The sequence below is a fragment of the Podarcis vaucheri genome (assembly GCF_965113315.1).
Source record: "Podarcis vaucheri genome assembly, chromosome: 11".
Taxonomy (NCBI): domain Eukaryota; kingdom Metazoa; phylum Chordata; class Lepidosauria; order Squamata; family Lacertidae; genus Podarcis; species Podarcis vaucheri.
Window position 1 is genome coordinate 64,504,263 of NC_138749.1, and position 19,949 is coordinate 64,524,211.

A 19,949-nucleotide genomic window follows, 5' to 3' on the forward strand; every position below is an offset into this window, starting at 1 on the left:
TCATGAGGTGGCCAAAGTATTGGAGCCTCAGCTTCGGGATCTGTCCTTCCAGTGAGCACCCAGGGCTGATTTCCTTCAGAATGGATAGGCTTGATCTTCCTGCAGTCCATGGGACTCTCAAGAGTCTCCTCCTTTTCTACTAAAGACTTTTTGTTTTGCATTTCTGTGAATTTTTAAGTAAACCACAAGTCTGCTGACACCTTCCTCTGAAGCATGGATGGTGCAGTGTTGTCTTTGCTTCAGTAAGCATGGGAATATTTTGGGGGGTGGGGGGAGTGGATAAGGAATCACATGAGAGAATAAGCAATTGATAATTTCCTCTTAGCTGCTGTACAATGTTTTTAATCTTGTTTATTGGTTTTAATATGTAAATGTTTGAGCATTTGCGGAAATGGTATTCATATGTTTTTAAAATAAATTAATATGTTTTGTTTTATTTAATTTATTTATTTATTTGTTTAAGGTGTTCCAAAGTCAGGTTTCCAGGTGGAAGCAGTGCATGGTGTGATACTGGATCTGTCAGAAGATGTTAGTACCTGGAAGCCTGAAGACCAGATTGTTGTTGCAAGCACTGATTATTCTATGTACCAGGCAGAAGAATTCACCCTCCTTCCTTGTTCAGAATGCAATAGATATCAAATCAAAGTTAAAGGTATGGTGCAAGCTTTTGCTTTCCATGTGTTTGTGGTCCCGATGCCTAGTATAAATGCAGTCACATTGACTTTCCGGCATTGATAAACTTTTCCAGCTGCTTAACATTCACTGCAGTCTAAGATCCTCATTTGACCCTGACATGACACATACACACACCATTGTACGTATCAGCACAAAGGAAGGGAAGTTTCATATCTGAAGTGTAGCATATGTCAGTGCTAAATTGTGTTTTGCTCTGGACATGATTGAAATGCAGCTTGCCCTTTTGTGCAAAACAGCTTCCCTTTTTACTGATTAATGTCCTATGCGCTTTCCTTTCGCTCAGTTGTTTTGGGCTGCTCTCTTAACCACACAGGCATTTATCATTCTTTGCTGTGTCACTGCTCTTTCTTCCTTCAGTGTTTGTGCCATATCTGCAACATTAACAGCTGGAGATCTCTTGTATGGAGTTAGGAGATCAGCATAGTAGTTCCCCTCCCTCCCTAGATCATTTATTCTGTTATCACCAGGTTGGGCATCGCTTTCTCTTGGGTGAAGACAGAGGCAAAGTTCCGCCTTTTCTCTGTCACCCAGTAGCATTTCTCCATCTTCCCCATGCAGAGGACCTACCACTTGCTTCTTTGAGCTCCAGCTGGGAAAAGCAAGCTAATCTGTGCAGCTTGGAGCTGTGGTGAGACTGGGAGTTATGGTTAGGTGATCACGGTAGAGATGGTTGGTGGTGTATATTTGGGGTTTCAAGGCTTGGATGTGGGGTGGCAGGAAGAGTTGGAACCATCCATACCTGGACCTCGTAACTGTAGGGGGAAGGGAGAGGTAATTCAAGCCAAGTGATGCAGGTAGCATTTGGATACACATTTAGCTGTGTGCAAAGGTAAATAGCCTAAAGTTCTAGGAAGTGCTGTCTTAGAAATTTTTATTTCCTCTTGTGGTCTGTGCAAGTGTCATATGATTTCTGAGGATTCTCTGGGGCAAAACTTTTCTGGTGTGCCCAGCTGCCCCTTTTGCTTGAAATACATATCTCAGCATCTTACTAGTGAAATTTTATTTCTGCTTCTCTTAATCCTTGGACTTCAGCATCTGCAGATGCTCTCTCAGATGAATGAGGAAAGGCAAGCAAATTACTCCCATATGGAAGCAGTTCTTCAGCTTTGTGTTCATTTAATATCCAGTTTCCTTCAGTGTTCCAAAAATGTGTCAAGAGCCTCATCCCTTCCTACTTTTCAAACGTGTACAGTCTTGCTAGGTTTTGATGGAAGAAATAAACTTAATTTGAGCTGTTAACATCTGGAGGTGTACATTAAGTTATTTTCTTTGTTACTTTTTGTAGTTCGCATGCTAACGAGTTTGATTTGAAACTGCATCTATGCTATGTGCGTTTAGAAAAAAATATGTTCCCTACATGGTTATGAAAGAGCTGTTGCACAGGTGGTCAATAAAAGTTTTACAGAACTTGCATAGCTAGACTGAAGTGTTAGCTGGACACTTTCAGAAAAGTGTAATTTGGAACTTAAAGCTTTTATTGAAGTGAGACCAAGATACATGATAGTTTAGCTTTTTTCCATTTTGGTGCTTTGTTATTGTTCTACTCTATGCCATGAAACCAGCCCACTTAGTAAAGAGAATTTTCACTATGGCAAAAGTGGATTTGGTAAAAATACTGGATTCTGCTAGATAAAAGGCCACTTTTAAGCAGGAGAATTTTGATTTTGGGTTGTTTTTCAAAGGCAAAGTAAAGGAATTTGTGATAAAACATTGGAAAGAGAGAGAGAGAGAAATTAAATATTATATTTATTTGTAAAATTATTCCTAACTGTATCTATGAGACCTGTGAAGCCATATCATATTTTCAGCTTCTGAAGCTACAGTGGTGCCCCACAAGACGAATGCCTCGCAAGATGGAAAATTCGCTAGACGAAAGAGTTTTCCGTTTTGGAGGTGCTTCGCAAAACGAATTTCCTATGGGCTTGCTTCGCAAGACGACAATGCCTTGCGAGTTCCTGCTGGTTTTTTTCCCCTCCCCCCCTTTTTCTAAGCCGCTAAGCCGCTTATCAGCTGATCTGATCAGCAGATAAGCCGCTAAAAGTGCTAATCCGCTAATCCGTCAATGGGCTTGCTTCGCAAGACGAAAAAACTGCTAGACAAAGAGAATCACAGAACGGATTCTTTTCGTCTTGTGAGGCACCACTGTATTAAAGTAGCTCACTCACTTTCCTTGTCTAATGTAAGTGTCCTACCCTAAATTTTGGTGTGAATGTTAAAACTACATAAATTCAGCATGATAAAGGATTTGGAAGAAAGTAATTCTTGACTGCCACATCAACCGTCTCTCATCTCCCATTTATGTTTTTGGTCATCTATCTGCACATGGCCATTTTCGACCACTTTTCATTCCAGATAGTGCTCTTAGAAATAATTTGTGTGGCAGAATCATCTGTGAACAAAAGAATGAACGCTTGTGTGGGCTTCATTCCTCAAATTTGTACAGATCCTAGGAAGGTTTTCATAAGATCAAACCATATGTGGAAACTTCAGCATACCTGTTCATTTTCTTTCTGACACATGGCAGGCATAGGACTAGATCACATGAACTCCAAGGTGGGACAAGATTCATCTTCCACTCCATAGCTCTGCCTTTCCAGGAATGAAGCTTAACTGTGTTAGCAGGTTGCATACATTCACAACAGATAAGAATCAGAGACCTCCATTTTTCACTTGCTTTGCCTTTGAACATGAACTTCTCTTTCAAACAGAAATCCCTCAGTTCCTTCATATAGGAGAAATTGTTGATGGAGTGGACATGAGGGCTGAGGTCGGAGTTCTCACTCGGAACATCTTAATAAAGGGAGAGATGGAAGATTCCTGTTACACTGGCAAAGAGTGCCAGTTCTTCCATTTTGATACTTTTGGTGGACATATCCAGGTATGGACGGGGGGGGGCATGCATGTGGGGGAGCTAAATTGCTACCTGTCATTGCCCCAGTAACTTTTGCTGATGCAGACTTTCCATGGTGATTATTCCCTTCCTGTTTTGAGATATAATATTTAAGTTGCCATATTTCAAAAAGTAAAGACCAGGACACTCCAAAGTTGTTGATCCAGGAGAAAGCACTGGCCCGGACAGGAATTCTGCTTTTGAAATCCCGGTAGTGTCCAGGAAAATCCAGATGTATGGCAGTCCTATTACATGTACTAGTAAGGCTTTACACTGAATACAACTATGGCAGTCTTGCCTATAGCAGGGGTAGCCAATGTGGTGCCACTGGGGACATGACCTGGAGCCTTACTTGTTTCAAAACTGTGCTCTGTTTATTACCCTTCAGTGTAATTGGATTTCCAGTGAAATAGTTTTGATGCCGTTCTGTATTGTTGTGTGTTTATCTGGGGGAAATGGGTGCTTTAAAGGTTGTAAATCAATGAACTGTTGTTGATCTGGGGGAAAAAATGAATTGGTAAACAATGAGATTATTTTTTGTGCTCTTCCAGATTCTGAAGAATTTCACCTCTGTTCACCTCTCTTACGTGGAACTCAGACAAATGGGTCAGCAGGTCCATGGAGCTTACCCTGTTCACTTCCACCGCTGTGAAGATGTGGATGAGAAAGGAGGGTACAACTACAGGACTTATGTAGAAGGCCTCTCAATTCACCACTGCTTCTCTAGATGTGTGACTGTTCATGCAACTAATGGCTTGCTGGTAATAGCAGTGCTCCTTTGCCTTCCCCTCTACTTCAAACTTCCTCTGTTATTGACCTCTTTGGATCATGCCAGGCTAACCCCAGTTGCAAACTTCTATTTGCAACTGGGGTTAGAAATGGTGTTGCAAACTGCCAGTGGTGCAGGCATAACACGAATCAAGGTTACAGCTGCAAAGGAAAGGGAGGAGAGTCTCTGGGGCACTCAGGATCACATGGTCATGGTTAGGAGATCGGGCAGTATTTTCATCTGCACAAATCTCTGGATGTGGGTTTTTGGATTTATTACTTTCTCTTTCAGTCCCTATGGGTATTAGCGTTTGTGAGGAGGTTTCGCCTTAACTGTAGGATCTGATAAACATGAATTGGGCAGTTTGTAATCGTTTACTTTTCTTCAGCAAAGAGGGTGCACAGGTGTATGGAAGACACATCATCGCTTGGCCTAAGCGTCAGCATCATCTAGAAGCATTTTAAATTTGATTGACTGGTCTAAGTTTTGATGATAACACTAAGACCCACTTCAGTGTTCTTGGCCCTGGGAACCTGGAATCATGAGATTGCCTTTCCATGTTATCAGTTGCTTGTATGAAGTGTTGGCTAGATGATTTGATCAAGTGCTAACCATGTCATGGAAATAATATTGGGGAGTGGGACAGGGCTTTCCTAGCACATCAACCGAATAACATGCCACTGGCTTATGTGTCCCTATGAATACATGTGAAAATAGGGTTTAATGTTTTCATAAGTTTTTGTTTTCTTTTGGGAGTATGCTAGAATATTTTTTTTATAATTTTTGAAATCTGCATTTTGCTCCTGAACCTCATGATTATTGTCAGCTATCTATCACCACATCTGGATAAAGTGATGTATGAGACATAGTATATAAACATATCTGGCAAGAACTTGAAGCCTAAGTTCATCCTAAAGTTCTGCATTGGTGGGCAGAAAATGTGTGTGGTTCATTATTCTGATTTAACTATTACATTGCTAACAGTAAAGTGTCTGTCCTACTGCAGCTGTGTCAAAATAGTGGAGATGTAATGCAGTTCTCAATATAGGATTTGGGAATGACATAAACTTTTATTTCTGCAGATAAAAGACACCATTGGATATGACACACTAGGTCATTGTTTTTTCCTGGAGGATGGCATTGAGCAGAGGAATACACTGTATCATAACTTAGGGCTAGTCACCAAGCCAGGCACACTCCTTCCCACTGACAGGAACAGCACCATGTGCCTGGCCATGAAGGATCATGTCTATGGAGCCTATGAGCCAGTTCCAACCACAGACTGCATGTGAGTGACTGGCTAAATGGTTGGGAGGTGGGGCTGGAATTTCAGGTGCTGATTATTTGATTGGTATTCTATACAGATTGGTGTTCTATATTGATTGGTATTCTATATTCTTCTTTTCAATAAACTACCCACAGTCTGTGTATGTGGCTTAAGTGCTGGTATGTTGAAGGAGGCGCTGTCGTACAGTGGCTAGCTCTCTATGCTGAGCCATTGAAGACTTGGATTCAAATCAGTGCTGAGCAGTGTAATTCATTAGGCAACTTTAGGCTAGCCAAAGAGATTGATTTGACAGGTTTGTTGAAATATGAGCTTAGCTGAATATATATTGCAACATTTAGCCTGTCTGAAGTCCGTGGAATGCAGCAGGAAAGGTAGTGGGATAAGACTTAGTGGCTTGGATCCAGAGCTGCCATGCTCCAATTCTCAGGGCTCTCTTCCATTCACGGAATGGCTTTAATCCAGTGGAGGTTTCCACTGGTGGAGAGGAAGGTGATTTTCGTTGATTTCCCTTTTTCCTTGTAGCCATTTCCCATGCTGCTCCAGAGGGTCCCCCACTCTCCAGAGCACATTTGGAGAAACTGTGGGGAGAATTGGTGAAAATCATTCTCCTCTACCTTTTCCCACCAGTAGGTGCATTCTGTGAGAGGCATTCCACTCCTGAGATCTCAAGATCCAAGCCAAATATTCCTGTTTTAGGAAACAAAATGCATAGCGTTCCAAATGACAAAAGGCTATTAATGAAGAGATTGTGTTAAATACATCCTCTCTTCCACAGATGATTCAGATAGTATGTGATTTTACTTCAGGGCCTTAAGTTTCAGTATAGGAAAGCTATATTTGAATTGTTTGTTTATCTACTCTTTTAAGCATTGTTGCTCAATCTGCAGAGATCCCTCACCCCAGTAAAAATGAACGCTGCAAGTTTGCGCTCTTACTGTGAGACATATGAGTATCTGTAGGACCTGCTGCTTACACTCTTTCCATTTGTGTCACTTTGCAGGGCTGTTTCCACATTTTGGATTGCTCATCCCAACAATCACCTTATAAACAATGTGGCTGCCGGCTCCCAGGTGAGGCTCTTGGAGCACTGGGTTAACTAATTCTACAAAATGGAAGCATACTGGAAGCATATAACATTCATTCATCTCCCTTTGTTTTCTTATCACAATGTCCTCATTTTTATATTTAATATGCATAAATGATGCACTGTTCAGAAAAGCTCATAAAACCTATATTATAAATCACAGGTTGGACTTGAACTAAGTTAGTTGAACCCAATTAGCTTCAGTGGTAATTAACCGGGCAATCCTAACCCATTTCTTATTAAATTCAGTGGGGCATATTTCTAGGTAATTGGGATTAAGTTTGCAGCCTAAATTCAGTGAATTTAGCCTGGATCCATTCCCATGTATTTTGCTGAATAATATTTTTCACTTTGCAGACCTTTTCCTTCATGAACAAAGATGTTTAAAGAAGATTTGTTTTTATCTTTTACAAGCCAGTAAAACTGTGTTACTTCAAATGCATTGAAAAATCTCCCTATTCCAAAGAAAAAAAGTTACTTTTTGTAAATGAGAGGTTGTTAATTTAAGCATAAATCTCTGTGGTCCAACTGGTTGGATGTCTGTTTATTTTAAATGGTAGCTTAGTTTTAGTGCTGCTGAGATCTAAATTGGTTAGATTTTATTTGAAAACTCATTTGACTCAATATTTTACTTACACAGGTAGAGTGCTGTACTATTCACTATGCAGTAAGAAACAATGAAATTTACATTTTCTATTCTTACGGTATTCGTTAGTGGGTTTTGTAATGAAGTTGGAGATTAGGGCCTAAGACTAATCTTGACTCAGAAAAAGGCCCATTGAATCCATTGGAGCCTACAGACAGGGGTTGATGGGGAGTTAGGGGAGGGGTAGTGCCTCTGCTTGTGGTCCTTCTGGGGTAGTTGGTCCACTTTGTACGCCGCTTTCTGGCAGCTCCTGCAGCCCAGCTACTTTCCTCTGAAGGAGAAAACCTGTCAACAATCCTTTAAGAACTGAAAAGGTTTTTTTAATAGCATTGCTTTCCTTGGCAACCCCAGGAAGAACAGTAGGAAATGAAATTTATAACAACAGCATGATACGAATGATATAAAAGTAGTTATTGTTAGTGTTTTAAGATAAGACCATGAGAAGAGTCCTGCTGAGCCCTGCTTGTCCAACTTAGTCCAGCAGGAGTTTGTTGAATTAGGGGCCATCCCCGTATCCTGGGGTCGGCATTCAACAATGTGCTGTGTGAAGAATTAATTCTTTTTGTCTGCCCTGAATTATTTCTCTGGTTGGAACAGAAAGACCCCTCTCTCTACATCCTGTACAGTTCTATAAAGCTTTTATAATGTTCCTCCTTACTCACCTTTTTTTCTAAACCTGAAAGCCCTGATAGTTGTCACTTTCTGTAAAGGGAAGGTGATTCAGCCCCCTGATCATTTTTGATGCCTCTTTCTGCACTTCCCCAGCTCTTCATGGTGGTTTTTGAGGGGTAGTTAACAGAACTTTAAGCTGCATTCCAGGTGTGTGTAAAAGTATTACTATACTAACTTTTTTAAAAAATCAATCTCTGGCATGGAATTCATTTTACTCAGTGAGCAACAGCTTAAGAGAACATTTTTACTGAGCTGTTCACCACATTCTTAAGAGTTTTCTTAGCTAGTAACCACCAGTTTTTTATTTTTTTATTTATAAAATTTTCAAATATAACAATAAAAGAAAAACATTCCATTTGAATTATATATCCAATTCTAATCTTTCCAATTTCAGACTTCCTTCAGTCTATCTGGGAATTTTCATGTTTTCACAGTTATTCACATTTCTTGCATCTGTATTGTATTGTTGTTGTTTTTTAACCCAATTAATCTTAGCAATTATTATAAAACAATATTTCTTTCCATTATTATCACAGAGCTTCTTGAAAACCTACAAACGTTAATTGACCTTCGCTAGTAACCACCAGTTGACACCCCATTAATGTGAAGTTGGGGGGAGGTTGTCCCAGTGTTCAACACTTGTTGTTTTGTTGCCCATTCACCTATTTTGGAGAGATACTTTTTGAACTCATTGCACTATATTTTGGGTTTTACTACCCTAAATAATTTGCTAGCATCTGTAGCTTGGGTCCCCTTGTTGCTCACCCCTAATGCCAGAAAATTTATGAACAAGTTTAAAAACATTCACTTGTCCTTATACAGATCCTTGGAGGACTGTAATTAGCTGGGAGTAAGAAGCATAATGTGCTTTCTAGGATTAGAAAGCACATTATGTAGTAGTAATTATGATTGTGTTGCTGTGTTCCTATCCAAACGGATCCATGACTAAGTTTATTTATCACCTCTTGTTTCCAGGATGCTGGCATATGGTACATATTTCACAAAGTGCCTACAGGAGAGTCTCACGGGTTGTTTCCTGAAACCAAAGCTGAACTAACACCACTAGGAATTTTCTATAACAACAAGGTGCACTCCAACTTTAAGGTAAATAATTCTTCAAATGAACTGAAAAATTATGTATGACTTCTAGTCTAAAGTAATATATTTTTCTCTCTATAAGGCGCACCTAGTTTTTAGAGGAGGAAAACAAGAAAAAAAGAATATTCTGAATCAAATGTTGTTGCAGAGGAGTTTTAGGTAGGGAGGGAAGAAAAAACACTGAAGGGACAAGAAGCACACGTGGGGTGTATGGAGAAGGAGGTGGCTAACGATGCAGGAGAGGGGTTTAAGGGGAGGGAGGAAAGGAAGGCAAAACTTCTCCCCCCCCCCAGCCAGCCCTCTCTCTCTCTCCCCCCCTCACCTGCATGTTTTCTGGCACCTGCGCGTCCATGGCATGCTTCCCTGGATGCAGCACCGGAGCACAGAGAGGAGGAGGCGGCGACAGCTGTCATTTGCACTCCTAGCCGCCGGAAGCTGAGCTGGGTGGGCTGGAGCCTGCGCACCGTCACCTCGCAGCAAGCAGACACGCTGAATAAGGGGAATGGGCCATCACTGGCCCGATCCGAGCAAACACAGCAACCGAAAACACAAGAGGGTGGGCAGTAAGACCCTGAGGCAGAGGGCAGGAAAGAAATTCACTGCATCTGTGCGCTCCCTGCCAGAAAGGTACAAGAGCAGCAGCTGACTTTAACTGCCCAGTTAAAACCGTACACAGTGGGGAGGGCAAAACAAAATAGGAGTCGCAATTGAATCCTTAGGAAGGTGCTACAATAATTAGACAAGGGAAACAGGGCTGATGAACAAACGGTAGTCTTGGGATGCCGTACAGATCGAGAGGCGCCACACACAAGGACACTCCAACGCCCTCTTTAACCACGCACTCTCCCGTGCAGCAACACGACTCACACTCCTCCACACACACACCAAAATATGCCCGATACAGGAACCCCAGCAGCCTCCTCTCTGCAGCCTTCCCTCCTCCATGACACACGATCCGATTTTCGCCCCTGCACCCTGCCGATTCAGCTCCAGGGACCACACATTCGCTCCATAAGACGCCCAGACATTTCCCCTTACTTTTTAGGAGGAAAAAAGTGTGTCTTATGGATTGAAAAATACGGTAATTGCAAATGATGATGATGATGAATATCATTTACCGTACTTTTCCATGTATAGCATGCCCCTGTGTATAACACACACACACCCCGTCAATTTTGGAGGACCAAAATTAAGAAAAGGGGGGATTCACCAAGTTCTTGAGCTTTTGGGTGGGCATAGTTGTTGGGCTTTTTTATGGGGAAATGCAAAATGTCACTCACCTGTCAGACTGACAATGCTGCTTGCACACGTAGACAAAGCAACCTATCCTCTTTCCCATTGCTGAAAAAGCCAATTGCCAGTCAACAACAGCCCTTTCAGCAGCCACCAATAACAATCTCCAACTCGTGGCAGCAACCAATCCCATGCCCCACAATGCACTACCCATGTATAGAAGACCCCTAATTTTGAGCATGATTTTTAAATTTAAAAAAATAGGCTTATACATGGAAAAGTATGATAATTTTTTACATTTCTGTACTGTCCTTCATCTGAGGATCACAGGGTGGTTTACAATATAAAAACACAAAAATGCGTACCATAGTAACAAACAAAACCAATAACCTCCTCCCTGACACCCTCTCCCCAAATTGCAGACAGACCCATCTTTTCTCAGGATTTGTGGCCAGATAGACATTCTGAGCATCTCCAAAGAGCCCAGCAAAATCATACTACTTGACTACATTCAGAAATTGACTATGACGAATTGCCTCATTGGAATGAACTTGACATTGCCATAATTTTTCATATTCTTGTCATCTTTCCCATTGGTTTTTGATGTCCTTCCAACATTTTCTTGGTGTTCTTCCAACACCAGCCAAGCCAAAGGAAAGGCTTCATATTATTGTGGACATGCTAGGTAGGTTCTGCAAATAGAAAGAATGCATGCTGGCATTGTCCAGTTCATTGTCCTGGAGTCCTAGAATTTTAGCTGAAAACACATTCCAAGTCTTAGGTGTGGTAACACGAACTCTTCACATCCGTGAGATGGCTGCTTGAGAAGAAGATGGCATTTTACTGGCTGTGACCTAGGATAGTATAGTGGGTGGAATATTCTGAAATGTTCAGTTTCTAATGCAAGAGACAAGACTCCTGATTTCTTTCAGTCTGTGAAAACTTCAAGAATATGTTCCCAGGCACTTTTTCCTTCTCATATTAGCTGTTGTAATTAAGAACTGCAAGACTATAAACACCATACTGGTTATAAAGTTATTTGTATCTTTTTATTATTGCAGGCTGGATTGTTCATTGATAAAAGTGTGAAAACTACCAATGCAAGTGCTGATGATAAAAGGGAGTATCTGTGTTTGGACAATAACGCAAGGTAGAACATACTATGTGGAAGGAAATGATTGAGGATTAAATACAGGAGTGTTGTTTTTCTTGTCCAGAATTTGCAAACCCTAGCTTAATGCACATGGAATGCCTTAATGTAGTTGTGCACATGTTTTGGCTGTTGAATCCACAATTTTTGCAGCCTTATTAATCATCTGGATAGTGAAACACTTCCAGTTGTTACTCCCCCACCCCCCAGAGGCTGCCACTGAAGTGCAAGCATGTTGTTGCTACCTCACTGTTTCATTCAGTTCTGCCTGTTCCTGTTTGTTGAATTGCGGTCCATGGGCACACTCACTATTGGGGTGTATAGAGAAGGGTTGGTCAGTCTCCCAATTACCATTACCTGTGCACAGCCCTCTGTGTAGATAGAAGCATTCCAAACACCACTCGATTTTGTGTTCTAGAATTAGGTAGCCATTAAGTACTTGCAGCATTTTTTTTACTTTTTTCCACACTCTCATAAATAAAAGGGAGGAAAGCTTCAGCAATAAATTCCCTCCAGGACTGAAGCATCTGCATCTGTGGGTATGTTGTCCTTTTCCAGTATCAGATTACTGGGGATTGCTTTATGCTATGGGAATTAGGTTTTGCTTAGTGACAAAGACCCTTGGAGTTCAAAAGTAAAACCTGTTTCTTTTTTGCAGTATGCGTGTTGTGCTTGAGCTGGTTTTTTGTAAGCATTTGTGTGAGGTGCTGTCATTTTTATACTGATGTACGCAGACTTGCAGGTGTGCAGGTCCATTCACATCCCCTCCCTTCTTTTCCAAGGTTTCGACCACATCAAGATGCAGACCCTGCAAAGCCCCGAGTTGCTGCTCTCATAGACAGGCTAATAGCTTATAAAAATAATGACCATGGAGCTTGGGTCAGAGGAGGGGAAATCATTATTCAGAACTCTGGGTAGGTTGCCCTTCAGCAAATACCTGCACATTGTTAAAGTAAATAAAACAGCTGTCTTGAACAGACCTGCACAAGGTGACTGTACAGGTAAAACTTTGTCCTGCCAATTTCTGGAAATGTAAACTATCGTCATTTTCACCTATCTGGATTGGGGCTTTAGGTTTAGGTTATTGGTGTTTTTCCTGAAATAATTGGTTGTTTTTTCTCTTCTAGCTTTGCTGACAATGGAATAGGCTTAACCTTTGCCAGGTTAGTGCTGTTTCCTTTTTACTACTTATGTATTAGTCTGTCTCCTTTGAAGTTTTAAATGTCAAATCAGAAAACAGATCCTAACAAGTCTGTGCCTAAGTTATTGTTGGACTCCAGGTCAGAGGCAACGCTGCCCTGCTGGCTTTTGCAGATAGCTTCAGTAGTTTTTAGCTGCTGTGTTGCACAGGTAGAGAATATTCTGTTCACAAAGTATTGGAAGACACAAGATCTACCCACTCTGGAAGAATGGCAGACGAAGGTGATAGACTATATGGGACTGGCTGAAATGACTGGCAGAATCCGAGACCAAGGGAAAGAGACGGTGGAAGAAGATTGGAAGAAATTTAAAATCTATCTTAAGAAATATTGTAAAATCAATGAATGCTAAAATGTCGAGGGTATAGAAAAGGGGATTACAGCTGTAAAAGGTTAAGGAAAAGAAAAGAACAAGGGAGAATTAGATAAATTTAAGGGGGAGAATTTGCTGAAATTAATTTGGAAATTGGGATGCAGAAAGGGGAGGTATGGGGAAGTCGGGGAAGTAAGGTTTAAGAAATAAACCCCGACCAAACCCAAGAGGAGGCGTGTAGTGGTGATAGGGGATTCCCTACTGAGGGGAACAGAAGCAGTGATCTGTGGGCCTGACAAGATGTCTCGGGAAGTGTGCTGTCTCCCCGGGGCTAAGATCCAAGATGTAACTGAACGACTGCAAGGAATCATAAAACCCACTGACAAATACCCCTTCCTCTTGGTTCATGTGGGAACCAATGACACTGCAAGCAATAGCCTCCAGAAGATCAAAAGAGACTACGAGGCTCTCGGCAGGAAATTGAAGCAACTAAATGCACAAATTGTCATCTCGTCTGTCCTCCCAGTTGAACGACGTGGCCCAGGGAGAGAGGGGAAAATAGTGGAAGTGAACAGCTGGCTTCGCAAATGGTGTAAACAGGAACGGTTTGGATTCTTAGATCACGGACTGCAGTTTCTTGAAGATGGACTTCTGGCAAGTGATGGGCTGCACCTCACAACGGTTGGGAGAAATGTTTTTGCCAAAAATCTCAGAAACCTCATCAGGAGGGCTTTAAACTGACTAATGTGGGGGAGGGAGACAGTGCTCCTGAAGGTAGGAGCCTATCAATTAATGATCATCCAAATGTCATAGACCAAATGGAGAAAACAGCACACGGACCTAGTGGTGGGAGGAAAAAATCCTTAAATAAGAGACACGGGGGAATGATTAATGGACTTCAATGTCTGTACACTAATGCGCAAAGCATGGGAAATAAACAAGATGAGCTTGAGCTCTTGGTACAGCAAACTAAATATGACATAATAGGCATCACTGAAACCTGGTGGGATAAGTCCCACGATTGGAATGTAATAATGGGGGGATACAATCTATTTCAGAGAAACAGACCAGACAAGAAAGGAGGAGGAGTGGCGTTATATGTCAGGGATGTGTATACCTGTGAAGAGATCCAAGATTTAGATCCTCAAAGCCAAAGTGAGAGCATTTGGGTCAAAATTAAGGGAGAGAAGAATAACAGAGACCTCATTGTGGGAGTTTACTATAGATCCCCAAGCCAAACGGAGGACATAGATGATGCCTTCCTGGAACAGATGGCCAAGCATGCAAAAGGAAGGGAGATAGTAGTAATGGGGGACTTCAATTACCCGGATATTTGTTGGACGTCAAACTCAGCCAAGAGCATAAGGTCAAACAGATTCCTCACTGGCCTTGCAGACAACTTCATTGTCCAGAAAGTGGGAGAAGCAACAAGAGGAACAGCCATTTTAGATCTGGTCCTAACCAATGTTGATGACCTGGTTAGTGGGGTAGAAGTGGAAGGATCATTAGGCGCGAGTGATCATGCTCTTCTGAAGTTTACTATACAGCGGAAAGGAGCAGCCAAGCATACTAGGACTCAATTTCTTGACTTTAAGAAAGCCGACTTCATAAAACTTAGGGAAGTGCTGGGTGAGATCCCATGGACAACAATACTAAAAGGAAAGGGAGTTCATGATGGCTGGGAGTTTGTTGAGGGAGATACTAAAAGCACAACGTCAGGCAATACCAATGAGACGGAAACATGGAAGGTGCCTAAAGAAGCCAGGGTGGCTATCTAAAGAACTTTTAACTGAATTAAGATTAAAAAAGGATGTGTACAAAAAATGGAAAAGGGGGGAAACCACCAAAGAGGAATTCAAACAAAAAGCCAGCACATGTAGACACAAAGTCAGAAAAGCTAAAGCACAGAATGAACTCAGGCTTGCTAGAGAGGTTAAAAGCAACAAAAAAGGCTTTTATGGGTATGTTCGTAGCAAAAGGAAGAACAAAGAAACTGTGGGGTCACTCAGAGGAGAAGATGGTGAAATGCAAACGGGACACAGAAAGGGCTGAACTACTCAATGCCTTCTTTACCTCAGTCTTCTCCGATAAAGAAAACAATGCCCGACCTGAAGAATTTGGAGCAAATGATTCAGCAAAGGAAACACAGCCCAGAATAACTAAGGAGATAGTACAAGAATATTTGGCTAGTTTAGATGTATTCAAGTCTCCAGGGCCAGATGAACTGCATCCAAGAGTATTAAAAGAACTGGCAGATGTGATCTCAGAACCACTGGCAGTCATCTTTGAGAATTCCTGGAGAACAGGCGAAGTCCCGGCAGACTGGAGGAGGGCAAATGTTGTCCCTATTTTCAAAAAGGGGGAAAGAGAGGACCCAAATAATTACCGCCCAGTCAGTCTGACATCAATAGCAGGGAAGATTCTGGAGCAGATCATTAGGCAAACAGTCTGTGAGCACCTAGAAAGGAATGCTGTGATCACCAATAGTCAGCATGGATTTCTGAAAAATAAGTCATGTCAGACTAACCTGATCTCGTTTTTTGACAGAATTACAAGCCTGGTAGATGAAGGGAACGCAGTGGATGTAGCCTACCTTGATTTCAGCAAGGCATTTGACAAGGTGCCCCATGATATTCTTGTAAAGAAGCTGGTAAAATGCGGTCTTGACTATGCTACCACTCAGTGGATTTGTAACTGGCTGACTGACCGAACCCAAAGGGTGCTCATCAATGGTTCCTCTTCATCCTGGAGAAGAGTGACTAGTGGGGTGCCACAGGGTTCTGTCTTGGGCCCGGTCTTATTCAACATCTTTATCAACGACTTGGATGATGGACTCAAGGGCATCCTGATCAAATTTGCAGATGACACCAAACTGGGAGGGGTGGCTAACACCCCAGAGGACAGGATCACACTTCAAAACGACCTTGACAGATTAGAGAACTGGGCAAAAATAAACAAGATGAATTTTAACAGGGAGAAATGTAAAGTATTGCACTTGGGCAAAAAAAATGAGAGGCACAAATACAAGATGGGTGACACCTGGCTTGAGAGCAGTACATGTGAAAAGGATCTAGGAGTCTTGGTTGACCACAAACTTGACATGAGCCAACAGTGTGACGCGGCAGCTAAAAAAGCCAATGCAATTCTGGGCTGCATCAATAGGAGTATAGCATCTAGATCAAGGGAAGTAATAGTGCCACTGTATTCTGCTCTGGTCAGACCACACCTGGAGTACTGTGTCCAGTTCTGGGCACCACAATTCAAGAAGGACACTGAGAAACTGGAACGTGTCCAGAGGAGGGCAACCAAAATGGTCAAAGGCCTGGAAACGATGCCTTATGAGGAACGGCTAAGGGAGCTGGGCATGTTTAGCCTGGAGAAGAGGAGGTTAAGGGGTGATATGATAGCCATGTTCAAATATATAAAAGGATGTCACATAGAGGAGGGAGAAAGATTGTTTTCTGCTGCTCCAGAGAAGCGGACACGGAGCAATGGATCCAAACTACAAGAAAGAAGATTCCACCTAAACATTAGGAAGAACTTCCTGACAGTAAGAGCTGTTCGACAGTGGAATTTGCTGCCAAGGAGTGTGGTGGAGTCTCCTACTTTGGAGGTCTTTAAGCAGAGGCTTGACAACCATATGTCAGGAGTGCTCTGATGGTGTTTCCTGCTTGGCAGGGGGTTGGACTCGATGGCCCTTGTGGTCTCTTCCAACTCTATGATTCTATGAAATAAGGATTTGAAATTATACATGTTTATGTGTTTGTGTGTTTGTATTGTGTATTGTTTGTGTTTATATAAATTGTGGAAAACCAATAAAAAAATTATATATATAAAAAAGAGAATATTCTGTTCAGGTTCTTAAATAAGCAAGGTTGTAGTTGAAAGTATTATTATTATTATTATTTTATTTGTAGTGATGGAAGCTTCCCAAGTGATGAAGGCTCCAGCCAGGATGTATCAGACTCTCTGTTTGTTGGTGAAAGCAATAATTATGGCAATTCAGGCGGCCAAAACAAATACTGGGGCACTGGAGGAATAAACAATAAAAATCGTACTTTGCCTAGAAACCGGTAAGCATACAGTGCCTGAAACAGAGTGACCTTTCCAGGGGCGCAGCTCTCGTCACCCTCCCTGTGAGAAACTCTACAAATATCTTACTATAAATTTCTGACTTGAAGTCAGGTTTCTCCAGCTCTCTTCTTTTTATTTTTGGCACATGCCAGCTCCCCTTGCACTCTTAGTAACACAGGCCTGTCCAAGCACATTCATCCTGTCCAAGCACATTCATGTCTTGAGAGAGCCTTCTGGATCCCATCTTCTTCCCATTGACTTGCTCCTGAACCTTCTTGCTAGAGCCGACATGCACTTACGCACTGGGACATTCATGTGGGCAGGCCTCCAAGTAATGCTCTTTTAAATTACCTTTTTGTGTTTCACAACTCCTGCAGTTTTTCTTACACAGTGTTTGCATTTCTGTTAAAGGAGATGAAAGAGCTCTAGTGGCCTTTTAGGGAAAATGTCTGTTCAGCTTTGGGAATGCCAGTTTGACTCCGCTTCGCATTCCTGTCAGTAAAAGAGTCTGGATCTCTTGCTGACCTTGCCAGGAGACCTGCTTGCTTAAAAAAAGAATATTTGCTGTCTCCTAGAATGATAGCTTCATGTCAAGGTGCAAGTAGAACCACATACACGAGAGAGTTGATGTGGAGGGAGTCAGTTTAAGTCTGCTAGCAGCTGTCAGTGGCGTTGGACAATGAGCATTTGTGACCAGTTTCCTGAAGCTGCTTGCAAATACAGTCCTTTGGAGGTTTGGACACTATTAACAAGTTTTAGGCTTACCATGCTAGTCTGAATGATAGGCTAGAAATGAGCAAGATCAAAGTGCAAAAGTTGGACTATTGCACAACATCTACCTGCTAATTGGTACCTCTTCAATACTTTCCTCCACTTTCCTGTTTAACCAGCTGCAGGGGATTCAGCTGTCTGCAGATGCCCTTAGGATAATTAGGGTAGAAAGAATAAGGTTAGAGTTCATAAATTCCTATATTTAAATAAGGATCATTAGAGATACACTCACTTTAAAAAAAGGCTGAGTCCTGAGCCCTTGAGATAGAGTAGAAATAGGAGTTATATTAATTGGGTGTGGATATGGCCAGAATAAGCATGCATTGCTTGCAATTAGAACCTAAAAAAAACACAAATACTGTCTCAGCATTGCATTTAAATTCAAAAAATTGTTACAATTTTAAGGCTATGTTAGTATCTTTTAGCCATGAATATTTTATATATACAGCTTAATCCTATGCATGTTTACTCAGAAGTAACTCTCACTGTGTTGGGTGGAGCTTACATCCTTGTAAGTGCCATGGATATTGTCTGCCTAGTCCATATCTAAGTAAAGAAGTGTACTTGGCTGCTGCAGGCAAAAAGGGGTCTCTAAATATGTACCTATCTACTTTTAACAGGACGTATCCCATCAGAGGCTTTCAGATTTATGATGGACCTATACGTCTCTCCAAGTGCACATTCAACAATTTTGTGCCAACTCCAGATAGATTCACTAGTGCCATTGGGTTCCTGATGAAAAACACCTGGCAAATTACCCCCCAAAACAATATTTCTCTTGTGAAGTTTGGTGAACAGGTAAATTTTCAGATTGAAGCTGTTTTTCCCAAATGGGTAAAGGATGACTGAGCAATGTTTGGTGGAAATGCAGGGTACAACAAACAAATATTTATTGATAAAAGATTATTGCCATAAAATTAATGTTGCTCTTGTCTTTTAAGGTTTCTCTGAAAGTCTTTTTTGGTAAACCTGGGCCTTGGTTTGAAGAGGCTGATCTGGATGGCGACAAGAACTCAATATTTCACGATGTTGATGGATCTGTGACTGGCTACAAGGACACCTATGTTGGCAGAATGGATAACTACCTGATTCGACATCCTGACTGTGTTAATCTCACCAGGTGGAACGGTGTGCTCTGCAGCGGGACCTTTGCTCAGGTTAAAGAGAAGCCATTGTTAATATGCATAAAACTTGAGTAGCTGATGTTACTGTTTACCCATTTCTTCCAAGTTTTATAAAAGTTATAGTAGAATTCTTTATGTCAAGGGATGGGCAGTCTCTCCCCCCCCCCTTTGTCTTTGTATACTGTCTTAGTTTCATGATGTTAGCTGCCCTGAGCCCGGCTCCGGCTGGGGAGGGGAGGGTACAAATTAAAAGATTGATTGATTTATTGATTGATTCATTGAGTTGTCTGTCTGTCAGAGAGGTGGGCCAGACCAGAAGCAAAAGTGGCTGAGGGCTGTGTCCCCTGTTTCTGTCTCTCTTTCTGCCCCTGCCCTTTCCCTTCTTTTCCTTTTGTTGCTTATATGTGCATTAAATTAGACCAAGGGTCACATGACATCAGACTGAGGGCAGCCTGTGGTACTTCGGCCCCAGCTTGTCATTTCTGATTTACATCCTTATTTATATTCAGAGCTCAGCCTACTGAATGGGTTCTCTCTTTCACACTCATATACCATCTCCCTGCTCCCAAATTGTCCGCTATTTTTAAAACAATGAATAGGAAGAGGGTAAACACTTTCATCAAGTGCAGGATTAGATGTATAAAGACAGAACCAGCACTCACAGAGAAAAAAGACTTCCTTTATCATATTTGCACAGCTTAGAGGCGGGAACCTCAGAACTCCATTCTCTGTTATCATTTCACACAAATACTGAAAAAGGCATTGGGCAAGTCATTTATTTTATTTTTTTACTTTAGCTCTTGGTCTGTGATAAAGTACTTCCTTTATTAAAAAAAACTGTAGAACTACTATGGTTCCATATAAAGAGTACAGTGTTGTTGTTTATGGTTCCATATAAAGAGTACAGTGTTGTTGTTTAGTCATTTAGTCGTGTCCGACTCT

General features: G+C 41.6%; 1 protein-coding gene across 2 annotated transcripts in view; it reads left to right on the plus strand.

Moving 5' to 3' along the window:
* The window catches only part of CEMIP2 (cell migration inducing hyaluronidase 2), a 60,235-nt gene that overhangs the window by 29,506 nt on the left and 10,780 nt on the right, over positions 1 to 19,949 (plus strand). For both annotated transcript variants that reach the window (XM_082241499.1, XM_082241500.1), the window contains 12 exons: positions 464 to 652; positions 3,405 to 3,574; positions 4,138 to 4,347; positions 5,438 to 5,643; positions 6,644 to 6,713; positions 9,021 to 9,149; positions 11,438 to 11,526; positions 12,309 to 12,440; positions 12,654 to 12,689; positions 16,956 to 17,111; positions 18,504 to 18,681; positions 18,825 to 19,040. In XM_082241499.1, the coding sequence (XP_082097625.1) occupies positions 464 to 652; positions 3,405 to 3,574; positions 4,138 to 4,347; positions 5,438 to 5,643; positions 6,644 to 6,713; positions 9,021 to 9,149; positions 11,438 to 11,526; positions 12,309 to 12,440; positions 12,654 to 12,689; positions 16,956 to 17,111; positions 18,504 to 18,681; positions 18,825 to 19,040 (1,781 nt within the window). The remainder of the gene's footprint in view (positions 1 to 463; positions 653 to 3,404; positions 3,575 to 4,137; positions 4,348 to 5,437; positions 5,644 to 6,643; positions 6,714 to 9,020; positions 9,150 to 11,437; positions 11,527 to 12,308; positions 12,441 to 12,653; positions 12,690 to 16,955; positions 17,112 to 18,503; positions 18,682 to 18,824; positions 19,041 to 19,949) is intronic.